General features: G+C 44.3%; 1 protein-coding gene across 2 annotated transcripts in view; it reads left to right on the plus strand.

The window, feature by feature from the left end:
- The window catches only part of Slc22a23 (solute carrier family 22 member 23), a 171,536-nt gene that overhangs the window by 37,991 nt on the left and 111,005 nt on the right, over positions 1-22,540 (plus strand). For both annotated transcript variants that reach the window (XM_059263199.1, XM_059263200.1), the window contains exon 3: positions 5,666-5,820. In XM_059263199.1, coding sequence (XP_059119182.1) covers positions 5,666-5,820 — 155 coding nt within the window. The remainder of the gene's footprint in view (positions 1-5,665; positions 5,821-22,540) is intronic.

Consider the following 22,540-nt stretch of genomic DNA (forward strand, 5'->3'; position numbering starts at 1 on the left):
GTGGTTCGGGAGGAAATAAGTGATGAAAAGGACCAGGAGGAGACAGACACTGAGTTAGAACCTGCTGCTTAGGGGCTGGAGAGATGGCTCAGTGGTAAAGAGCACTTGCTGCTTTCCCAGAGGACCCAGGTTCCATTCCTAGCACCCACATGGTGAGCCTCTTCTCCACTCTGAGGGCAGCAGGCACAGACATGCATGCAACACAAAACACCTAAAATAAAATAAATCAAAACAAATAATTTTTAAAAAGACCCCATTGCTACTGATCACTGTGTACCAGGCAAGTATCAGATAATCCCATGCCTTAATGGTTTATTGTTGAAAAACTAGAGCCTAGCAGTTGAAGCCCATCCCCAAGTCCACTCAGCTATAAGCTGCATTGGGACTTGACACCACACCAGAACTACTTCACTGACGGCCTGCCACGGCACTTTTGTTTTAGGCATCCTAGGGTCACAAGAATACTGTGGTGCTGCCTGTGTTCAAGAGGGAAGAAATTGTATAATGTCAGGGACTGCCCAAGGACAGAGATGTGGGGTGGCTGCTTCCTAGCCCACTCTCTTCACAATAATCTGTTTTGTATGTGAATCAGCCTGTCTTGGGCTTGTTGACATAGGAATGTCAGGAATGCTAAGGGACAGACTCTGTGTGTGTGTGTGTGTGTGTGTGTGTGTGTGTGTGTGTGTGTGTGTGCGTTTTCCTGGTACCCTCTGTATCCTGGTCAACTGAGAAAGCTAGCCAGGGCAGTGGGAATGGCTATAGAGAGTTCTGTGGTGGAAATTTCCTTCCTCAAACTAATGTCTATTTGTGTGCACATACAATGTGATTTCCTGTGAGCCCAGAATCTGCTAACTCACCATTTCTAGGGCTTCATATGGACACATTTCTTGTGTTCAGCAATGAAACTGTCAGTGACCTGTGCAGTCTTGTTCTAGGAGCTGTCTAGTTTTTGAGGGTGGAAAGTAAGATTTTATTTAACCAGATGCTTGGCTTGCTAGCTTTTTAGCATGAGCTGTTCTCATCTGGCAGACACTGCTTCCCAGAGAACTGACAGAAATTAGAAATGTATACCGATATGATCCATGGCCCTCCTTTCTAAGAAATGCAGACTTGATAGCGCTTATAGTGTCCTTATAGTGACTTACTACAATAGGAAATGCAGGGTTTTGTTAAACAATCTGTCTGTGGAAGCAGAAGTTACGTCAGGCTTTTTCTTGCACACGCATACCCAGTGGCCTCCCTGATCACACTCCAGGCCTGGGCATGGGGACAAAAGACTTAAGAGTCTGTCTGGATCTTTCTCAGAGCGCCTAGAGTCTGATGGCACAAACCCAGTTCTCTGCAGTGGCTTCCTGGGGGGCTCGGTTGGACAAGCAAGCAGGGATGTCCTAGGGAGTCATCATACATGTTTGAGCACTAGCTTTGGGAGAGTTTGAATGGCCTTCCGTTTCAGGGAAATTTTGTTCTTCACAACTCCCCTACCTTTTAGGTTTTTTTGGGGGGGTGTATTTACTCTCTGCTTAAGCCTTGCCTTAAAAGAAATCACCCCATTTGAGGGAACTCCACATCTCACAGCAGGGTCAGGGCTGCATGAGGAAGCTGATCAAGTCATAGAGTAAGCTTTCTAAAATTACAGTCAGCATCTCCAGACATTTAGGTGCTTTCCTTAGAGAGTCGTAGAGCTGCAGACGTGGCTCAGTCAGTAAGAGCACTTGCTGCACAAGCGTGAGGACCTGAGTTTGAGTCCCCAGCTCCCAGGGGAAAAGCTGGGCATGGCTACATGCACCTCATCCCAGAGCTATTGAAACAGACACAGGAGGACTTGGTTGGCTTGCTGGCTTCTGGCCTATTCGCAAGTTAAGAGAGTATACTGGCTAGGTTTATGTCAACTTGACACAAGCTGGAGTCATCGGAGAGGAGGGAGCCTCCGTTGAGAAAATGCCTCTATAAGATTGGGCTGTCAGCAAGCCTATAGAACATTTTTTAAATTAGTGATTACTGTTGGAGGGTCCTTCCTATTGTGGGTGATACCATCCCTGGGCTGGAGCTCCTGGGTTCTATAAGAAAGCAAGCCAGTAAGTAGCATTCCTCCAAGGCTTCTGCATCAGCTCCTGCCTCCAGGTCCCTGCCCTGCTTAAGTTCCTGTCCTGACCTCCTTCCATGATGAACAATGATGGAGAAGCATAAACTGAAAAAAACTCTTTCCTCCCCGAGTTTCTTTGGTCATGGTGTTTCATCACAGCTACAGAAACTCCAAGACATCGAAGGACCCTGTTACAAGGGAATACAGCAGAGAATGGTAGAGGAGAGTATCTGACATCCTCCTCTGACCCCAACAAATCACACTACATACACCTACACCACACACACACACACACACACACACACACACACACACACACACACACCTCAAACACACATACAAATGTTTGAAGTAATAAAATATTTTTTTTTTTAAAGAAAAAATGAGCTTCATTTTCAACCCAGATTTTTGTTTAGAGAATAGGTTAGTTGAGCTGTGTGTGAGACACTCAGGACAGGGCTCAGCTAAAGGATGGCCTGTGTTTATAACAGCAATGGGTGGAATGAAAGCATAGTGGGGATATAGAAGAGCTGAAATAAGGGACAGCTCAGGCATTGGTCTCTGCAGAGCTGCGAGGGGCACCAACCGAGTCCCCTCTACATAGTGCCTCTCTCTCTCACATGCCTGACTATCTGGTTCCAGCGTCCCAGCCTCCCAGCCCCGCTGATAGAAACTTCAAAGTGGATATGTCCTACAGGTTCTCTGCCAGCTTGCCCCATCTTTTGTAAACAATCCCCGATTTTAATTCAAAATCTCCTCCAGTCACTTCATTGGCGAGGGATGTCTGTTTGGAGACCCTGTATCAGTTCCCTGTGACTGCTGTCACTAAGACATGCTCGGTGGCTTCAACACAAATTAATCACCTTACAGTTCACAAGCCCGACATGGGTGTCACTGGGATGAAACCAGGACACCACCAGGGCAGAGCTCCTTCCTGGACAGAAGAGCTCAGGGGACAGTTGTTTCCTTGTCTTTTCTAGCCCTTAGTAGCCACCTGTGTTCTGGGTTCATGACCCCACCCTCCATCTTCAGAACCAGTAAAATGGAGTCAAGTTCTTTCATGCTACCCTCCTTGGAAAATCACTTCATTTGAGGTCCTTAGCTGCAATCCCATTTTCAGAGTCCCTCTTGCCCTAAAAGTTAAAAAAAAAAAAAAAAAAAAAAAAAAAAAAGATAGATTCTGAGAATTTAGATAGGTACATCTTTGAAGATCCAAAAAGATAAAGGCCTCTGCTGTCCCTCACCTGTGCTCCCACTCTGGGGAACCAGCTCACATGAGGCTTATAACTCGCATGTAGTGATGTAGTGAACGGTCATTGAGTGGTTGGCACATTTCTATACAAACTCCCTAGAAGACACCAGTGGAGAAAGTATGGACTTTCCCAAGATCACAGCTCAGGGATGATGTGCTACCAGCCTGGATGCAAAGCCAAGGTGTTTGTTCTGACTTCAGAGACTACTCGTGCCCCCACAGCCCTTAAGGATTGATAGGTGTGATTTACTGATTTAAGTAACCATTTGGGAGGGAAGTACGTAGAATATGTTTTACAAGATTGAAAATTAAAAAATCAAGCATCATTTCTAAGACAAAATCAAAACAGGAAAACACAGGTTCGAACATCAGAAAGAAGTAGGCATGGCTGCATACACCTGAGATCGGAAGACTTGGGGAGGTTGGAGGTAGGAGGATTGCCAGTTTGAGGCTGACCTGGGCTACACAGAGAGTTCTAGGTTAGCCAGACTGGGCTACATAGGAAGACACTATCAAGCAACAGCAGGAAGTGCAGAAAGGCTGAAAGTTGAAACGTTTAGCTGAGGATTCAGGCCAGGCTCATCATGCCCCTCTAAGAAGTGAAACAGAACCCATATCCCCATTCAAGGGTAAGGTAGGTACCGCAAACTAAAAATAGATATTAGAGACTTGTATACTCTCCTCCCTTTTAAGAGGACAAGTGAGCCATGCTTTAAATGTACTTCTGCAAGTGAGTTGGGTACAGACAAAGACGTCTGGTAAGATCTTTCCTGGAAGAGCTTTGTGACCCCAGTGCAAACACAAAGGCTTTTCATTGTTATAAACTCATAGCCTTGGCCACGTATCCTCAAATCAAAAAGAAATGGGTAGACCCTGAGAAAGTACTTTGCATTTATCGTATATATATACACATATATATATAAATGTTATATTTTATATATTTATATTTAAAACTATTATATATATTACTGTGTTATATTTTTTATATTTTTACATATTATGTTTATTTTATATAAATTAAAATTATAGAAGGAATAGGCCTTGCAGCAGTACTTTAATCTTTAAAACGAGCTTTAAGTGGGAAAGCATTTACACATATATAAACCTGCCCTTTAATGTGCACAATGCAATGATTTTGAAGTGTTTACAGAGTTACTTCGGTCCTTTGCCCATTCTGCGTTTAAGTCACTTCCATTGTCCTTACAGAGACTGTGAAATGTGCTCATAAACATTCTCTAGCCTCACCCAGCCCCAGGCAGCCACCATTCTGCTGTCTGTTTCTTTGGCTCTTTTTCTCCCCTTTTTACTTGTATGTCAGTGCCTTGTCATAAATGTCCAGGACAGCCAATGCCGTTTGGCTGCCCTGTGTGGTGCTGAGGGCACCAGGCCTGCATTTCCTTCCTTCCCTCTCCCCCACCTTCTCTGTGAACTATCCTTCTAGTCCAAGCCAGTTGTGTTAAATATTAATTTGTTTCCTGCAGCTCTGTTGCCACAGTTTTACTTGTAATAAGTAGAGAGAGGCGAATGGTTAGTATGGGGACAAGGGAACTCATGGTTTTTCAGTTTCCATGAACTACCCCATCTGCCCTCTGATTGCCCCCAAGTACATTGTCCCATAGTGGCCACTGATCATGCACCGATCAGCTCTGTGTATGGTTTGTGGACTCAGTATGCCACTGCCCTTTCCTGCAGGTTCTACTTTAAGACATCAGAGCATTTATTTACAGTCCAAAGTGTCTAGGCTTAACGTGTGATCCCTGTGGTCCCTTTAGAATTACATGTTGTCATGTAGCTGAAGCAAATTGCAGCTGGCCCAACCCTGGACCTATAGGCTGCCTATGAAACAAGATAGCCCTCCCTCCACCAAGGTAACAACTGGAGAATAGAAGTAAAGCCTTCCCTTCATGGCTATGTTGACTTTTGGGCCAGTTCCAAAGGTCAACAGTTTTTCGAGACATTTTATGCTGGGTGTGTCGAGGTTTGTGTTTGGGGAATTATTATTGATTTTGTTCTCTTGCCTTGAGCTGTCCCTATTTATATACAGAGATAGACTCAGCAGCAGTAATCAGGGCCACATCATAATTCTCTCTCCTAGTAGCTGTTTGAGCAATGCCCTCTCAGTTCCAGAGAGGATGGGGCTTAATGTCTTACAAGAGGCCTGTATCCCAAGGGAGGAAGCCATGATCTAGGAAGTGGATATAAGTAGTATGAAGACACTTAGCTCTGACTCCTTCAACATGTATTGAGTGCACACTGGATGCTGGATTTCAGCACTGAGCACTGCCCTCTTGTTTAACATAGATGCCTGACTTCTCCCCTCTTCCTCACAGGGTTGGTCGGCGGCCTGTGCTGCTGGTTTCCATCATCTTCATCCTGATCTTTGGACTGACTGTGGCACTGTCAGTGAATGTGACGATGTTCAGCACACTCAGGTTCTTTGAAGGATTTTGCCTGGCCGGAATCATCCTCACCTTATATGCATTACGTAAGTAGGAACTGTCATGACGAGTCGCTACAAAAATCAGCCCGAGTATTGCTGCCTGCCAGGTTCTGGGCTAGTTGTTGGGGTGGTGGCACTTGAGACACACACACTTTGAAGCCTTTGTGGTTACAAAAAGGCTTCCAGCTTGGGCTCAGTGCCCGCATCAAGGAGAATGGAAGTTTGTGTAATGATTTGGAAATGTGGGGATCAGCTCAAGCTGACTTGGGGGCTGCTGATTTCTCGGGAAGTTTCTGTGCACTTCAGAATGCACCATTGGGTATCCCGGTCCTGGATCTAGCAGTGCATACTGAAGAACTGTTCTATGTGGACTGCACTTGGCTATCCTGGACTCCTTGAGATCTTTTCTTCTTTTCTTCTACTTTGAGGTCATACAAAACCCACATTTTTAACATCCTTTTGATGTGACCGTAGGTGGTCTGGATTTGAACTGTCAAGCTTTAGTACTAGAACATTAGGTGGCAAGACTTGGTAGTGTTTGCTCTTTTGAAACAGGATAGAGCTGACATGCTGTCCCCTAAGTGGGTGACATTAAAGGACTATGGCCTCTTAGGTTGCTGCTTCCTCCAAGGCTGTAGGGTTTTCCCATTCACTCAGCCTCTGCTCTTGGGGCTCGAAGCACCTGGGGCTGGGCTTGTGCATGCTTCCTGTGCTTGAAATAGGGTAGAGAAAGCATTCAGGGGCTCTGCCATATTTGTTCCCATATGATCTCTGCTGTCACATATGGGTAAGTTTTACTTATCTGTATTCACTTCTCTGGAAGACAACCACACACCCACAAGAGGAGGAGAAGCTGTAGACATTTTACTTGTTAGTTTTGGGCTTCTGGCCACCCTGTGGCAAGACCTGTTGGATCACTGGGCAGATAAGGTTCTGGCTTTCTTGATCTTTGATAACAGGGAGGAGTCAGGTCTTGATTAGCTAGTAATTTCTAGAGTAAAAATTGCAAATAGTTGTAATTCTCTTCAGTTTGCATTTTCTTTCTTTCTTTCTTTCTTTCTTTCTTTCTTTCTTTCTTTCTTTCTTTTTTTTTTTTTCTTTGAGACAAGGTTTCTTTGTGTAGCCCTGGCTGTCCTGTCCTGGAAGTAACTGTGTAGACCAGGCTGGCCTCAACCTCACAGAGATCCAACTGCCTCTGCCTGCCAAGTGATGGGATTAAAGGTGTGAGCCACTACTACCACCTGGCTCAATTTGCATATGAAAGCCTTCTTTAGATAAACCTAAATTTCTGTCCCACTGGAAACACAATCAGTGCATGACAGCGTTTCAACCATAAGAAAGGAGTGGAAATGGGAAAGGCCACAGTATATTCTTCTATCTCCTCCTAGCAGTGAGCTGAATCATAGCTTCTTATAGGCCACCTTTTATAGTGTTGGTCTTTATGTTGGAGCACTTGTCGTACAGAGTTCTTTGGAGATGTGTGACAAGGCAGTGGGTTTAGCTGACCGCATCTGGAGTTTTCTTTCTTTGAAGAGACAGTATGGGCACTGGGCTTTAACACCTTCAGAGTGGCCATGGTGTCCCCAAGGCCCTGACCCACCATTGGTCTGTGTAGTATGTCAGGTCCGAGGCATGTTTCCTGAAGTGACTCCAAGCAATGCTTGAAGTCATCAACGCGCTCTTGTCTCCAGGCAGCTGTCTTTTCCAGGCTCTAGTTATCACAGGGGCCTGGCAACCTGGTCCTTCCCATGGACTACCTCTGAAGGAGATGGCTACCTGTAGACTAAACACGGTGGCTGAACCGTAAGAAGGTGGCACACAATACATCCTCAATCTCACACTCTAGTCAACAGAGTTCAGAAGAAATTGCCATATAGTAAAGATGGCCTCTCCTTTTATCTTGCCTAATAAGTGCTAATAATTTGCTGAGGATACTTGGGTCTCAGCAGAAGAAAACACCAGATCATTAGCCCCATCAGCCAAGGCTGAGGAAGGAGGGCAGGGAAAAACTACGTGTGTGCCTGTTCCTGAGTCTGTTCCTGGATTAAGCTGGCCCATGTGTGGATGGTACCCGAACTGTGTTGTTGTTCAGCCTTACTGACTTGTACTGACATACATCATTGTGCCGTTGACACTGTGAAAGTCACTGATGTATTTTTACTGAATTTGAGAGAAGCAAGTTTCATGGGAATATGTGTTTGGTGGACCTCTTTCTCACCCTGCCCCCTTCATCTCTGATGGCTGGGCCTTCCTGTAGTACAAGGCCTCTGGGCTGTCATCCCAGGTCCTTGTGGACCATCTTTTCTAGTCGGGCCTTTCCTACTAAGTGTATAGTCAGAGTTTACCACAGGCTTCTGACAAACCATTTTATGTTTGTTTATGTGTTTACTAAGCTTGAAAAGAATTTGGGGAGCTGGGATGATGGCACTTGCTATATACAAGGACCGTACTTAGTCTAGGAAGTAGGTTTGCTTCTCTCTCCTTGGTAGAGAATCATATAACCTGGCTGTCTGCAAATTGTTCTGAAGAGAGCCAGATAGTAAAAATTTTAGGCATTGTGGGCCAGATGGTCTCCGCTGCAGCTCCTAAGCTCTGCCACTGTAACATGAAAGTAGCCAAGCATATGCGCAATATGTAAATGAATAGCTGTGGCTGTGTTGCCCTACAACTTTATCCACTGAAGCAGACTGTGGACCATATTGGGCTAGTAGTTCAGAACCTTCCAAGCAGTGGTGGAAGTGGCTCCTTCTTGGACTGACAACACAAGCTTTAAGTCCTGTCCTCTCTCTTAGCTTCATCTTACTATCCCTAGTTTAGTTCCCCCTTTGTGCAGTTTTCTGGCTTCAGCATTTATCTTATTGTATAGATGTGTATAAGCAGCCTGCCAATTTTTTTTTTCCCGAAGGAGAATAAGCTATTGAAAACGATTGTGTTCAGAGCTGGAGAGCTGGCTCAGTGGTTAAGAGTACTTACTGCTCTTCAGAAGACTGAAGTTTAGTTTCCAGCACTCATGTTGGGCAGTCTCCAGCCACCTGCAGCTGCATCTCTAGGGGATCCAGCACCCTCTTCTAGCCTCCACAGTTACCTGCATACACAGACACGTACCCACAAATAAATAATTAAATCAATCTTTTTTTAATGAGTCACTTTTTTTTAAAGTTGAGGATAACATCCAAACAGCATGGCACATGTAATGAAAACATCCAAATATTACACATTAGCCTCCTGTAGGAGCTAATAGATTATTCCAGATAGCACAATTAAAATGAAGCAAAAGGATGTGAACAATGGCTTGAGAACCCATGTAAATGGTGAAAAGGAGGAGGATTTTGTAAAGAAATGACAAGCAAGCCACCTTTGACAATGGAGAATTGAAAAAAAAGGAACCAAAGTCATGATTGGCAGATGAGGTTGGGGTGGACATGGGTAGCTGGGCTGAGGTAGTCCAGCTCTCCAAATCCTTGGGCCAGCTTGAGGAAATACGTGAGCTGGTGCCAAGACATGAAGGAGTGCTATCAGTCAACAGGGCAGGGAGCTGCGTCTCTCCAGTTATGAGCTTGCTCGCTTTTTATACACAGAAGCATAGTTGTAAAACCTGTGAATTGAGCTTAGAGAAGTTACTGATAAGTTAGGCCCTGGGCTAAGTAGTTCTTAGCTCCAAAGATAAGTATAACACTTCTGGACATTAGTTATTTGCAAGTGACATTTTTAGTGGTCCCCAGATTTTCTCCTCCTTCATCTGGAAGCTTTTTATATCCCTTCTAGCCTCTGTTGGGAAAGCCTGGCCTTTATCAAAACAGACCTGGGCTTTCTTCTGTTTTGATGTTGCAGGTGCTTGGCAATGGAACTAGCAAAGCAATGATTTTTGCCATTTTGATTTCTTGTGTAGTTCGTCATGAGGGTAGGCTATTCATTGCAAGAAGTGCTACCACTGGGTAGTGGTGGCACATGCCTTTAATCCTAGGCAGAGGCTGGTGGATCTCTGAGTTGGAAACCAGTCTGGTCTACAGAGTGAGTTCCAAGACAGCCAGGGCTACACAGAGAAACCCTATCTGGAAAAAAAAAAAGAAAGAAGAAAGAAGAAATGCTGCTGACTTATGGATATTTCCTGCTTTATTCGCAAGACTGCTTAAGGTTTTTGTTTTTTTTCTGCTTTGGATCTTGTTCTAAGGTACACCATGGTTAAATACTCTACCTTTTAAACTTTTGTTTTTTTTTAAGTTGCCAACCGGATAAGTGGTTGTATAACTGAGACATCAAATAGAGATTATCTTGGTCTTCTGGAGGATTTGAACAGCAGCAATTGAACAGGCCAGGTCTGCGCAGGACCAGAGCAGCGGTGCCTGCCTGCCATTGAGACCATTGTGAGGCACCCAGGCACTTAAACACCAGGGCTACATTGGAGGGTGGATTTTCTTTTTTTTAAACCTGTGAATATGAATGTGTTTGCATTCACACATACCCACTCACACATGGTGGAACACTAGATTTAGTTGTGAGAGACAGAGACAAGAGCTATAAATCACATCTCCCCATCTCTTTATGAACATCGTCTTATCAAAGGCTAAAGAGATGGTTATATAAGTAGCTGTGACTGATTGTGGTCTGACCCTCATTCCCAACTAAGACCATAGTGTTGCAGGCCAGGTGATCAGCACTGTTTAAGATGCATCTGTCTTCAAAGCAAGGCTCTTTACTGTGGCACTCACTTGTAGTCCCAGATACTCAGGAAGCTGAGTTAAGAGGTTAGCTAGTAACCAGAGGTTTGAGGCCAGCCTAGGCAGCATAGTGGGACAGGTCCCCTTTTAAATGAGATAATAATAATAATAATAATAATAATAATAATAGCCAAGATTATTGCTTTGTTTTACATTCTTAGTTGACTGGATGTTGGATGTTGTAGGGTTTTTTGTTTTTGTTTATTTGTTGGTTTGCTTGTTTTTTGCAGTGCCAGGGATGGGATTCAGGACCCTGCACCTTCAGGCAAAATGGGCTACTACTGAGCGACACCCCTGGCCCATTTTTAAAAACACTGTCCCCAACTTATTTATTTCTGTGTTTTAACTTTTTTATTGTCTTTTATTTCTCCCTTCCCTTTCTTCTCATTTCCCTTCTCCCCTCCCCACTTCCCTTTCCTTCCTCCAAACCCTCATATCTTTCCTTGCTATTTTTCAAATTCTTGGCCTCTGTTTTCATTAATTGTTGTTATATGCATATGTGTGTATGTGTGTGTGTGTGTGTGTGTGTGTGTGTGTGTATTCCCTTACATAACTTGACCAGTCTGTATAATGTTAATTGTATATAATTTTTCAGGGCTGACCATTTGGTCATATTACCATAAATACCTTTTTTTAGTATCTCTGGTCATTAAAGCTTCCCCTTCCCACAATTCTGCTTTTCTGATTTGAAACAATGAGTTTGTTACCTTTTGCTAGGAGAGACCTTTCCTGAAGATGGTCAAGTGAATGTTAACAAGTAACTTTTTTTTTTTTGACTAACAATGATAATTTTTTTTGAGAAATTCTTTCACAGGGATTCTCATTATAATAACTCTCCTTAAGCCTAGGCAGCCTAACCAATTGAATGCATTTACACATCATCAAAGAGTGACCGGAAACTGTAAGGTGCCTAAGATACTGATGACATTGCAAAATTAGAGTCTGAGTCTTGATTTAATTGCCAAATAGACGAGAAAGGAATCTGGGGTTTGCTCTAGGTGGGTGTTGCTCTTTTGCCCTGATATGACCCTAAAGAGTTTAAACTCTCAAGGAAAGGTTGAATACTTTCTAATCCATGGGGCAGAATGATACTTGTACTCTTACTATACTATGAATTTTTATGCTTGTGTATTCTTCAGAAGTCCTGTAATTTGTATTATTTTCTGTATTTGTGTTGCTGAAAATGTAGGGACTTACTTCACTCAACAGGATTGCTGTACTTTTTTTTTTTTTTTTTTTTTTTTTTTTGTCTTTTTACTTGAATGACTGCACCAAATGGCTCCATGTAGTGAGCGGCAGACATGTGGAATGAAGAGAATGGAGATGGTTGAGCTGTGGAATGAAGAGATGGAGATGTTTGAGCTGTGGAATGAAGAGATGGAGATGGCCTGTTGAGAAAGTAGTTGACTGCATCTGGAGTGCAAACATTTGCCTTGCATTTGGGGGAGGCAAGTTCCGTGAGAATATGTGTTTGGTGGGTCTCTTTTTTTGCCCTATCCTCTTCCATCTCAGATGCCTGGTTTTTCCTGTAGTACATCTTTCTGGGCTGTAATCCTGGTCCCCTGTGGACCAGCTCTGCTAACAGGGACTTTTCCACCAAGGAATGAATCAGAGTTTACCATAGGACTTTGACAAGCCATATTATTTTAACTGGACTTTTTTTCTTGAGTAAGAAAGCCTATACAAGCATGAGGACCCATGTTCAAATCCCCAGCACCCATATAAAACGTTGGAGGAGGTGCTGGAGCAATGGCTCAGAGGTTAAGAGCACTTATTCCTCTTGCAGAGGACCTGAATTTGGTTTCCAAAACCCACATGGCAGCTCACAACTGTCTGCAAATCCACTCTCAGCAGACCCAAAGCCTCTGGCCTCCGCAAGCACTAGACACACATGTGGTATACACACACACACACACACACACACACACACACACACACACTCACACACACACGTAGTCAAATACTCATACATATAAAATAAAGCATAAATAATCTTTTAAAAGTCAGGCATAGCTTTACGTGGTTGTAATCTCAGAGCCATAGAGAATAGAGACAAGAGGGTCTCTGAGACTTGCTGGCCAGCAGCCTAGGATAGGTTCTTTGAGAGACCATGTCTTAAGGGAAGAGATAATGGGTGATAGTGCAAGACATCAAGCCTCTTCCTGTGCTTTCCACATATGCAAAGGCATAATGTACCTCAATACCACACACATATGCATTTTTATTTTTTTCTCTAATTCAACTTGGCATGATCAGAGAATCCACAGATTAAAGGCCCTCCACCAGTTATTTATTAATCCTGCAGATTCATTGTGAAAAGCAAAGCAATGCAATAAATTTATAAGCAAAAAAAGAATGGAGGTGGGTATGGTGGGTACTGCCTGTAATCCCAGTATTCATAGGAGGTTGAGATAGGAGGATTGCCAAGAGTTCAAGGCTAACCTGAACTGCAGAGTGAATTCGTGGCTACCCTGGGCTATAAAAATGTCTCAAAAAACTAAAAAAAGAAATTAAACAGGAGTACTTGCCTTAAATCTTCCCTCTGACCTGTCTCTGAGCATCAGAGCTCCTCATGTCACCCTGGGGTGGCAAGAGGGAATAGAAATGGCTGGTGATGAAGTCCCTGTGTGGACAGGATGCTGTGGGGACCAGTCAGAGGGGAATGGGGATGAGCTGTCTAGCAGGGAGCCATACTTTGCCACCCAGGACTACTTTTTCTTAAAGTATATCAGTCCTTCAAACGAAAATTATTAGTGAATGCCTGTAGAGCGTGTACAGATGTGATATGTCTTCTGCATGCTAAAAATGGAAACACAAAACCTCCGTAAGAACCAAACACCTCATCTTTGCAGAAGTTAGGAGACAAAAACACACACCAGCTGCTTAAATGTGTAGATAGATTTTAAAGTGCTTGTTTATTAGGAGCTTTTGAATTTGGTAAGGATAGACATATCTCAAAAATCAGAGGGAAAAAAGAAGCAAATATTTTGAGCTTTGAAATGATAGGGCTTAGCTGTATTCGCCACAGAGTAAAAAGAGATTATTAGATTCTGTGCTTCCTCATGGGCTAGGTTTGTCATGCTGGAAATCTAATGCTGCCTGCATACTTGGAAGCAAAACTGTCTATACAGCAGAAGAATCCTTAGAATGATCTGGAAATTAAGAGATCTGAGCTGTGGCTTGAGTCCCTCAGATGACTATGACCACGATACATAGCTTAAATTCATCAGCTTCCAATTCCTTTCTCTAGAGTTAGGGGATGGGTTTTCAAATGTGTCCAAAATATGGATCCATTCCTGGGAATAAATGAAAAAAAAAAAAAAAAAACAAAACAAGGAAGAACAAAAACACAGAGAAATCCTTCCAGTTTTAGAATTTCACAACCTTAGAATCCTAAACTCAATCATTAACATTGGTGGAATTCCATCCTACCCTGGTGGATGTCACATGGAGTGGCTACAAAGGCCAGGCCGGCTAGGAAGAGGTGAAGTGATAGGGTAGGATTAATGGTTAACAGTTTGCCTTTCCTATGGCCTAAGCGCTTGCCTCCCTGCCCACAGCTTGACCTCACTTGCCCCACCTGCACTTCCTTTCTCACTCCATATTTACTGGTTCAGCTTGACAGAAAATCCTGGGAATCCTGTTAGAACCTCCAGGATTCCCTGTTTCCACCTGGGAAGACAGGGTGGGACACAGAGCTGAAAGCTGGAATTCCTAGAAGGAGTTCAGGATTTTAAGAAAGCAGTGTGCAATGGGGTCCCTTCCTACCCCCCATCCTTTTTTCTCCACTCTTGAATGAAAATAAAGTAATGAAATCAATCAATCACGTTGAAAGCAAATAAAAAGTTCCAGGCTCCTTGAAAACCTTCAAACGTATATGGGGGAAGTGAGACCATGTCTGGTTTGCCAAGGTCCACTGCTAATGAAAAGAAAGTCATAGGCTTACCAGAGAACAGAGAGGAAAATATGCCTTAAGTTATATAGAGCCGTAGAACTCTGCTACCAGTGACTCCTGTCCAAACCACTGTGCCATGCCAGGTTTGTTCCGTTTCAAACAATACTTTTTTATTTTTATTCTTTATTTTTTGGTGGCTCACATAAGAACTACATCTTCCTTTATTCATTCACTTGTTAAACATTTGAGGGTCAGGAAAGCAGTGATTTGTCAATTGGGGTATGTGTTAAACCCTGGGCACCATCAGGCTCTGAAGTTGCAGAGGCACACATCTTCCTGCCTCCCAGGACACTGAGAGTTCCAGAAGTGAGGATCGGGGTGCACTCTGATAGGACTGACGTCATTAGCATCAGAAAGAAGTTCATTATCTGATGAGGGTTCTCATGGGCCAGAGGAGCCTAGTGCCTTCTGGGTACTGTGGGTCATTAGGATTTAGCTGGAGTCCACTGCATTTTGGATGAGATCCTTAGGACCTGTCTGGAATTTGGATCATGACCAGTAGAACCTGAGAAGGAGGCTGGGCCAGAACACAAAAGTTCTGTCCCCCGTAACCTTAGGATAGTAGCGAGCCAATGAAGGAGCCCAAGCCAGAGAGGGAAGCTTTTTACATGTTTGTTTTGGAGGGAAACACTCAGGCTGCAGTTGTAAACACGCCAACCTGGCAGGCCACGCTGGGAGCTGGGAGGCTGGTGCTGCATCTATGTAAGGAAGAAGAGCCTGAATAAAGGCCAGGGCTGTGGGCAAAGGAGGACCACAGCCAATTCACTGAAGATGAGGAGAACACAGAAAGATGACCAGGCAACTGCTTGCACCTGGATAGATGCGATTTTTCCCCCCTTCCAAATGTAAGTGAGGGATTCAGCCAGTGCTTTTGATCCCAAGTCCTCCAGATTTGAAGCTATGGACCACTCCTTTCCTCCATGGGGTGTGGGAGGGGAAGATGGTGACTTCTGTTTTAGGAAGCTGAGTCAGTGGTCCCTTAAGGGCATCTTCCAGCTTTGCTTTAGTGATCCACAGTTCAGAGTCTTGTGGAATCAGGTCTGTGGGTCCTCAGCATAAAGTAGCCACTGACAGAGGCTACTGAGATAGCTGAGATCAGAGGGATCAGTGTGGAAGAGTAATGGGTGCAGGCGGAAGAACCAGTTGAGCAAGACAGGAAGGAATGGCCTAAATGGTTACTGGCCACTGAGATAAGCTGGTAAACAGGGAGCCAAGGGGGGGCAACATGTTGTCAAATGATGCAAGACATGGAACGGTGTCCTTTGGATGAAGCAATAACTGCCTAGTAGATCGGAGGTAATTGTGGCAAAGGCAGCTTTAATTCAATTTAGTGATTAATATGAAATACCTCCAACTTAGGTTTTAATTCATGTTAGTCTCAAAATACTATCTTGTTCTTATGTTATATATCTTGCTAAATAGCTTAAAATAATTTTCAGCTGTTTGAAAACATATATAACAATAGTTTTACCATTCCAACCGTTCTTAAACATCATAATTTATATTTAATATGACTCATCCATATCTTTGTACAGAAGAAAAATTTTTTACATTAGCAGTTGTTTGTTACTATTGGGTAGAAAAACTAGATCATAAGGCATGTCAATAGTGATTTTTCCTTTGAGTCCCTGTAGCACATTCCCAGGTTTTAATGCAGAGAATTCAGATACATAATCGAGGTGCACTTTGCAGTCACATGTCGTGTTGTGTTGTCCACACTGAAAGGCAATATGTGACAAATTGCCACACTCATCACCTGCTTCTGTCCAACATGCATGTAAATGTGCACACAGGTGCGTGACCACAGGTAAGCAGCTCGTAAAGAGCTGGATCCAGCCAGCAGTGGACTGTAAACTGAGCCCACTACTTTCTAGTTGTCTTGAATGAGTTTCTCCTGTACGACTTTGAGTCAGTTTTCCCACCTCCAAGAGATTATACAGATGGCAGGAAGGATAAATGCAGTCATCATCCTTAAGCCACAAAGTTCCAGAGAGATGTTTGTGGGCCTTGGCTTGTGTATGTGTGTGTGTGTGTGTGTGTGTGTGTGTGTGTGTGTGTGTGTGTGTGTGTGTATGTGCCCCCTGTGACAAGATGGAATGTGACAGTCACCCTTCTGCTGAAGGCATGATTCCTCAGTGGAGAAATCCAGCCCCTCGGCTTCTACCAGGACCTCTGGGTGGGAGTTTCTTTGGTTCACAGCAGGCTTGGTCTAAGGATGGTTCCCAGCTTAGCAATGCAAAGTAGGCTGACTGAGGTGTGCAGAGAGAGGGAGCCAAGAATCTGCTTTGTAATTGCTCTCCTGGGCCTCAGGCAGAGTTCTGTGTCCTTTTGTACTAACCATTTAAAAGTCTAGAAAAATTCTCCTGGACCAATCATCCTGGAAGACCTGGGCTCTCTCTTCTCTCTTCTCTCTTCTCTCTTCTCTCTTCTCTCTTCTCTCAAAACACCATAATAGAGCAACCCATAAAAAGTACTGAAGAAAGAGTGAAAGTAGCCACGTTTAAGTTTACCTAGACTCAGAGCAGCCTCTAAATTACTAGTGGTGTAAATATGTCAGTCATCCATTTTCTCCGTATTTTTATTGTATTTTTTGTGATACTAGGGATGGAACCCAGGGCTTTAGGCGTACCAGACCAGTGCTGTACCACTGGGCTATATCCCTAGCCTCCTTCCAACCCCCACCAGTGTGTGTGTGTGTGTGTGTGTGTGTGTGTGTGTGTGTGTGTGTGTGTGTGTTGTGTACACTTCTAGAGACAGGGTCTTGCTCGGTAGCCCAGGATGGGTAGTACTCCTCCAGCCTCAACCTCTGCAGGGCTGGGATGACGGGCATGCACCACCATGCCCACTTCCTTTTCTATATTTTTAAAATATTAACTCATAAAAAAGTGTGCCTTATTTTTAAGGCAACTGTTGGCTATACTTTGACCTCAAGTGTTCTTTGTCTGACTTGTTGAAGGCATGATAGTGGGTACTGCCTGTAAAGTGGCCAATGTGAGTGTTGCTCCCTGCTCTGGAAAAGCTGCTGAGATCCCTGCTCTGGAAAAGCTGCTGAAGGGAGTCTTCATTAAGCAGCACCAGGCTTGCTCTGTATTTTCAAAGTATTGCTTCAGGGGAAAGCTGTTCAGAAGCCACCCTCCATTCGCTGGTCCAAGAGCATGCCAGATCCAACAAACATCTGGAATGAAATGACATGAAATGTGTGCTGTCCCCTCTGCAGGAACAAGTCTCAGCCCAGCATCCCAGCCTGTAAGGGCCACGTGTGCCAAGGCTGAGCAGGGACGATTTTCTGCTTCTTGCCTGGGTTGTGGGAACAGAATCAGCCCTTCTTGCTAGAGTTCTCCCAGCTCCCTAGTAGGCAGGCCGGCTTTCCTTGGGTTGTTCGTACCTCCTGCTGGCCCAGGCTCCAGCACCTATACCTTTCTGGTGAATCTCTTTACTGGAGCATCAGACCTGGGCTATGGTCAGTTTTAAAGTCACACCAACCAACCTCCATCACAGCAGCATCGAGGCATCTGAGAAGGAAGGAAAGGGATGCATCTGGCTCCTGATGCTCCATGTTGTCAGTGGTAGAGGAAATACCCACAACTCCAACCACCACCCTCAGCAACTTGAAGTTCTAGGAAGGTTAATTCAGACTAAATCAAGATTGTTAACTTTGATGCCAAAAAGAATTTCAGAACTAGCCAGTTTATAAAGCAGAGTTGGAGATTTTATTAAAGATATCTTCATATAGGCTCAAGCCCTAGCATAAGCAAAAGAGAGGCACTCAGAAGAAGGAAAGCCATATCCAAGGGTTTGGGGGTCGACTTCTAGGAGAGTTCAGCTCCTTGTTTTATCAATAGCCAAATATAAGATCTGGGTTAGGTCTGAAGTTCCTACCCTATCACTGGGTTCCTGTGGGGGCGCCCAGTGGGATTACAGTTGATAGGGATGCAGGAAGGTAGGAGGAACTCCTTGTAAACAGTTCTGTTTGAGGTCCGTAGACTTCTCAGGAAAGGAATGAGGCTCTACTCAAGCTCATATGCACTCAGGCCGTAATCTTGGTTCACCGTTACTTTAACTTTTCTTATCTATATGTGAAAGTAATATTAACTATGTCAGCAACCTTTGCAGTACATTTTGTTAATTTTGCTGGACTTCTCAACTGGAAAAAAAAAAAGGTTTAATCAGATTTTGAGAAGAGGAGTCCCTTTCCCTTCCCACATATGTCCCCATAAATTCCTTTTTTATCCTGCCTCAGTGTGATGGGGTGAACCGCTCAGAGGCCCAGGCGGGCAGGGCCTTTGAACTGCCTTCGTGGAACACAAGGGCAGGAAAATCGGAGCTCTGTGTTTGGAGCTGTGTTTTCATTTCCCCTCCGCAGAGCCTTTGATGATTCCTGTAGCAAAGGGTGCTTTTGTGACCAAGGGAAGCTTACTCTGGTGTTGTTTGAGAGACCAACAGTGCTGTGTTTCTCCAACCTGGGCCTTTTGAAATCCTGTCATTCTTGGTATTTGCTTTGTGTTGGTTCTGGGAAAGGGCTCAGAACTCCTTCCAAACAGAAGGCAGGTTGTTGGGGTGGGGCATGGGTGAACTAAGGGCCCTTTAACTCCAGCCCAGCTCCACACTCATCTGTTTTACATAATAGAGGGTAACTGTGCAGAAGCCCTACTGTGATTTGGAGTTTCTGACCCTGTCTTCCCTGACTCCATTTAAGAAGGCTGTAAGCGGCCTGGGCTCTTGAGGTAGATGGAATCCAGGGAAAGTGAGACTTGGCTCACTTTGGTAAATAAGGTTGGCATCTTTATGTTAGAGTGAGAGGTCTACTCCATCTCAGGAAAGGCCGTTAGATTTGTAACTTAAAGGACTCACTAAGTAGACGTTTAAATCATGTATGGCTGTAATAGAACCTGGGGACATTATTATTGCCCATTCCCTGTTATTCTTCCTGCTAACGAAGATGTCCTTAATGGAGGTAGATGGGTGGAGTACTTGTATCAGTCCTTGACCTGACATCTGGGTGCAGTGGTGTTCCTCGGGCCTGTGCCATCCTGCACGTGTGTGGTCTAAGTTCCCATGTGACTTTTATCACACCTCCGTCTAACCTGCAGTTGTGGAGCCAGTCATGATGACATTTGGCCTTTGGTGAGCATAGGTTCAAATGGCACGCATAAGTGGCCTCAGAATTTTTGTTTTGTTCTTTTGTTTTTGCTGTTGTTGTTGCTTTTTCTTTTTTTCTTTTTTAAAAGTTCATTTAATTTTATTTTATGTGCATTGGTGTTTAGTCTGAATTCATGTCTCCCTGAGGGTGTTGGATCCCCTGGAAGTGTAGTTTCAGACAGTCGTGAGCTGCCATGTGGATGCTGGGAATTGAACCCGGGTCGTCTGGAAGAGCAACTGGTGCTCTCACCCACTGAACCAGCCCCTGTTGTTGTTTTCTTACTTACTTGTTTTTTGTTTGTTCCTTTGTTTGTTTTTGAGACATGGTATCAAACCGGCTGTTTCTGAAATGCTGTTCAACATTGAACTTCAGGCATCTCATCTGGAGAACCTTGAACACACCTTTGTTAACCTAGTCTAAGATTTTCACTAACATGAGAGTACAATTTAAGAACTCTTGTTCAAGAACATACCCACAGTGGCATGCATTTATAATTTCAGCATTCTGAAGGCTGAGGCAAGAGGGCTGTGAGCTCAAGCCAACTTGGGTTGCATAGTGAAACCGTATCTCAAAACGAACAAACAAAAATCACCCACAGATGGCCCTAGTCCTCTCCCGACTCCAGAGCCAGCATCCTGGTATCCAGCCCACCTCAGGGACCCTCTCCTGGATCCTGCCTCCCTCAGCCTCATTAGTCATCACATGACTTGGCCAGCACCCACTCCCTTCTCTCCTTCATCCTCCAGTTACTCCATGATTCTCAGGCCTCAGTACCAATAAGGACATAGGCCTATATACAGATGTAGCAGGGAGTGGGTCTAGGTTAGGAAGGAATGTGGCTGGCACAAGACATTTGGTCTTTACTCTGCAGGCAGTAGAAAGCTGCTGTCAGCTTTTTGAAGGGGAAAAATCCTGTGCTCCAGTCTGTGTTTAAGGAGATAAACCTTCCTGTCTCATGGGCTGCTGTGAAGCAGTTGGCATTTGTGCATCTTAACAAGTTCAGTCCAGTAATTCATCTTCAGAGCAGGTGATAGCCCTGGCCGATATTTTGCCTAAACGACACTTACCAAAGCCATTATCCTCTTGGCATTTTATCGCCAACAAGTTGGTCTTCTTTGGAATCACCACTTAATTTTTTTCATGTATCTGTGAGTTTCATATATATTTGTGCTCTGTGTGTGTGTGTGTGTGTGTGTGTGTGTGTGTGTGTGTGTGTGTGTGTGTAGATATCCACAGAGGCGTTGTGAACTACCTAATAGTGAGTGCTGGGAAACTAAGCTAAGGCATCTGGAAGAGCAGTAAGTGCTCTTTTGTTTTGTTTTTTCGAGACAGGGTTTCTCTGTGTAGTTTTGGTGTCTGTCCTGGATCTCACTCTGTAGACCAGGCTGGCTTCCAACTCACAGAGATCCACCTGGCTCTGCCTCCCAAGTGCTGGGATTAAAGGCGTGTGCCACCACCGCCTGGCCAGAAAGTGCTCTTAACCACTGAGCCATCTCTCCAGCCCTCTGATGGCTTTCTTGAGTCTCATGCATATGGTATCTACCAACCACACATAGAAGTTATTGAGAGAACCTTGATTTGAACTTGGAGTTGCTAAGGGGAGTTTCAGCTTACTCTCTGATAAATGAATGTTGTCCTTGAAAGAAGGTCTGAGTGAATTACAGAATGCACTGCCCAGCATGTCCACTCTGCAGCCCTGGGACATCACAACATTCATTTCATGGCCTGTTTTTTTCTTTGTAGCTCTTACCCCCAAACTCAGTGGTGTTCTCTGACCCATTCATGGTTGGTTCTTATTTTCCATTTCCTTTGTCAGGTCACTGTGGGGTGTTATTTCATGTTCTCCTTGGGGGGTGATTGCTCTTTGCTATTTTTCCAAGATCTCCTTTTTGGCAATTTTCCTTTCTACCTTGTGACCATGGAAGTGAATGTTTGTACAGTTGGCTTTTTCCTTCAGTTGCTGCTGCTGTTGCATCTCTGTGGAGCTCCAGGAGAGGAGGAGAGTGCAGAGGGTGAGACAAGCCATCTCCCAGTAACTCAAAGGCTCGCTCCCAGCCCTCCTCCCACAGGGTTGGAGGAAGAAAAGTTTCGAGTCTGTGGACAAATACATTCTGGAAAGTGATGCACACCTCTGATCTCCTCAAAAGGAAGAAGTATGAACAGTTTGCAGATATGAGCCTAAAGCCTGCAGAGGAGTAAAAAACACGCTTGCTATGTGTCTGAGTGATTTCTGGGTCCACAAAATACCTGTAACTGGGTATTTATAAAGAAAAGGCTTATTTTGGCTCATGGTTCTAGAAGTCCAAGAGCACAGAGTTGGTACCTGCTTGGTCTTTGGTGAGGGCCTCATGACAGAAAAGCAGAATGGAGAGCAGGTGTGTGCAGAAGGAACACATGAGCTCGAGAGTGGTGAGGCACCAAGCTTGCTTTATAACAAGCACTCTTTAATCCAGTCCCACGAGTGTAAGAACTTCCTCAAGACCCCACCAGTGCCTCCATGAGGATGGAGTACCCATGGCCTTACTGCTTCCCAAAGGCTCATCTCCCAATATAGCTATGTTGGGAATCAGATATCACCACGAGTTTTTTATGGGAACAAACTGTACCCAAACCATAGCATCACTCAATTGAGAAAGCATGGACCCATTTGCTCTATTCTTCTCTCTCAGAGTTTGAGGGTTCAAGGTAAAGGAAGCATCATCCATGATTCTTAAACAAGAAGTGAGGAGAGTGTTAAGGCCAGACTCATCCAAGGAAACTCACTGTGCTGTCCAATCCCACAACTACTAGGAGCATGTGGTACTTGAGATGTGGCCAAGGGACCATATGTGTTATTTTTGTTCATCTTAATTGAGGTAACTGAAACCAGCTAGTGTCTCCCACGCTAGACAGAACAAGAACAGAATTAGAGAATTAGAGACAATGGCTTCATTTCTGCCCTCTCATAGAAAC

Source organism: Peromyscus eremicus, chromosome 5 (genome assembly GCF_949786415.1).
Source record: "Peromyscus eremicus chromosome 5, PerEre_H2_v1, whole genome shotgun sequence".
In the NCBI taxonomy this organism is placed as follows: domain Eukaryota; kingdom Metazoa; phylum Chordata; class Mammalia; order Rodentia; family Cricetidae; genus Peromyscus; species Peromyscus eremicus.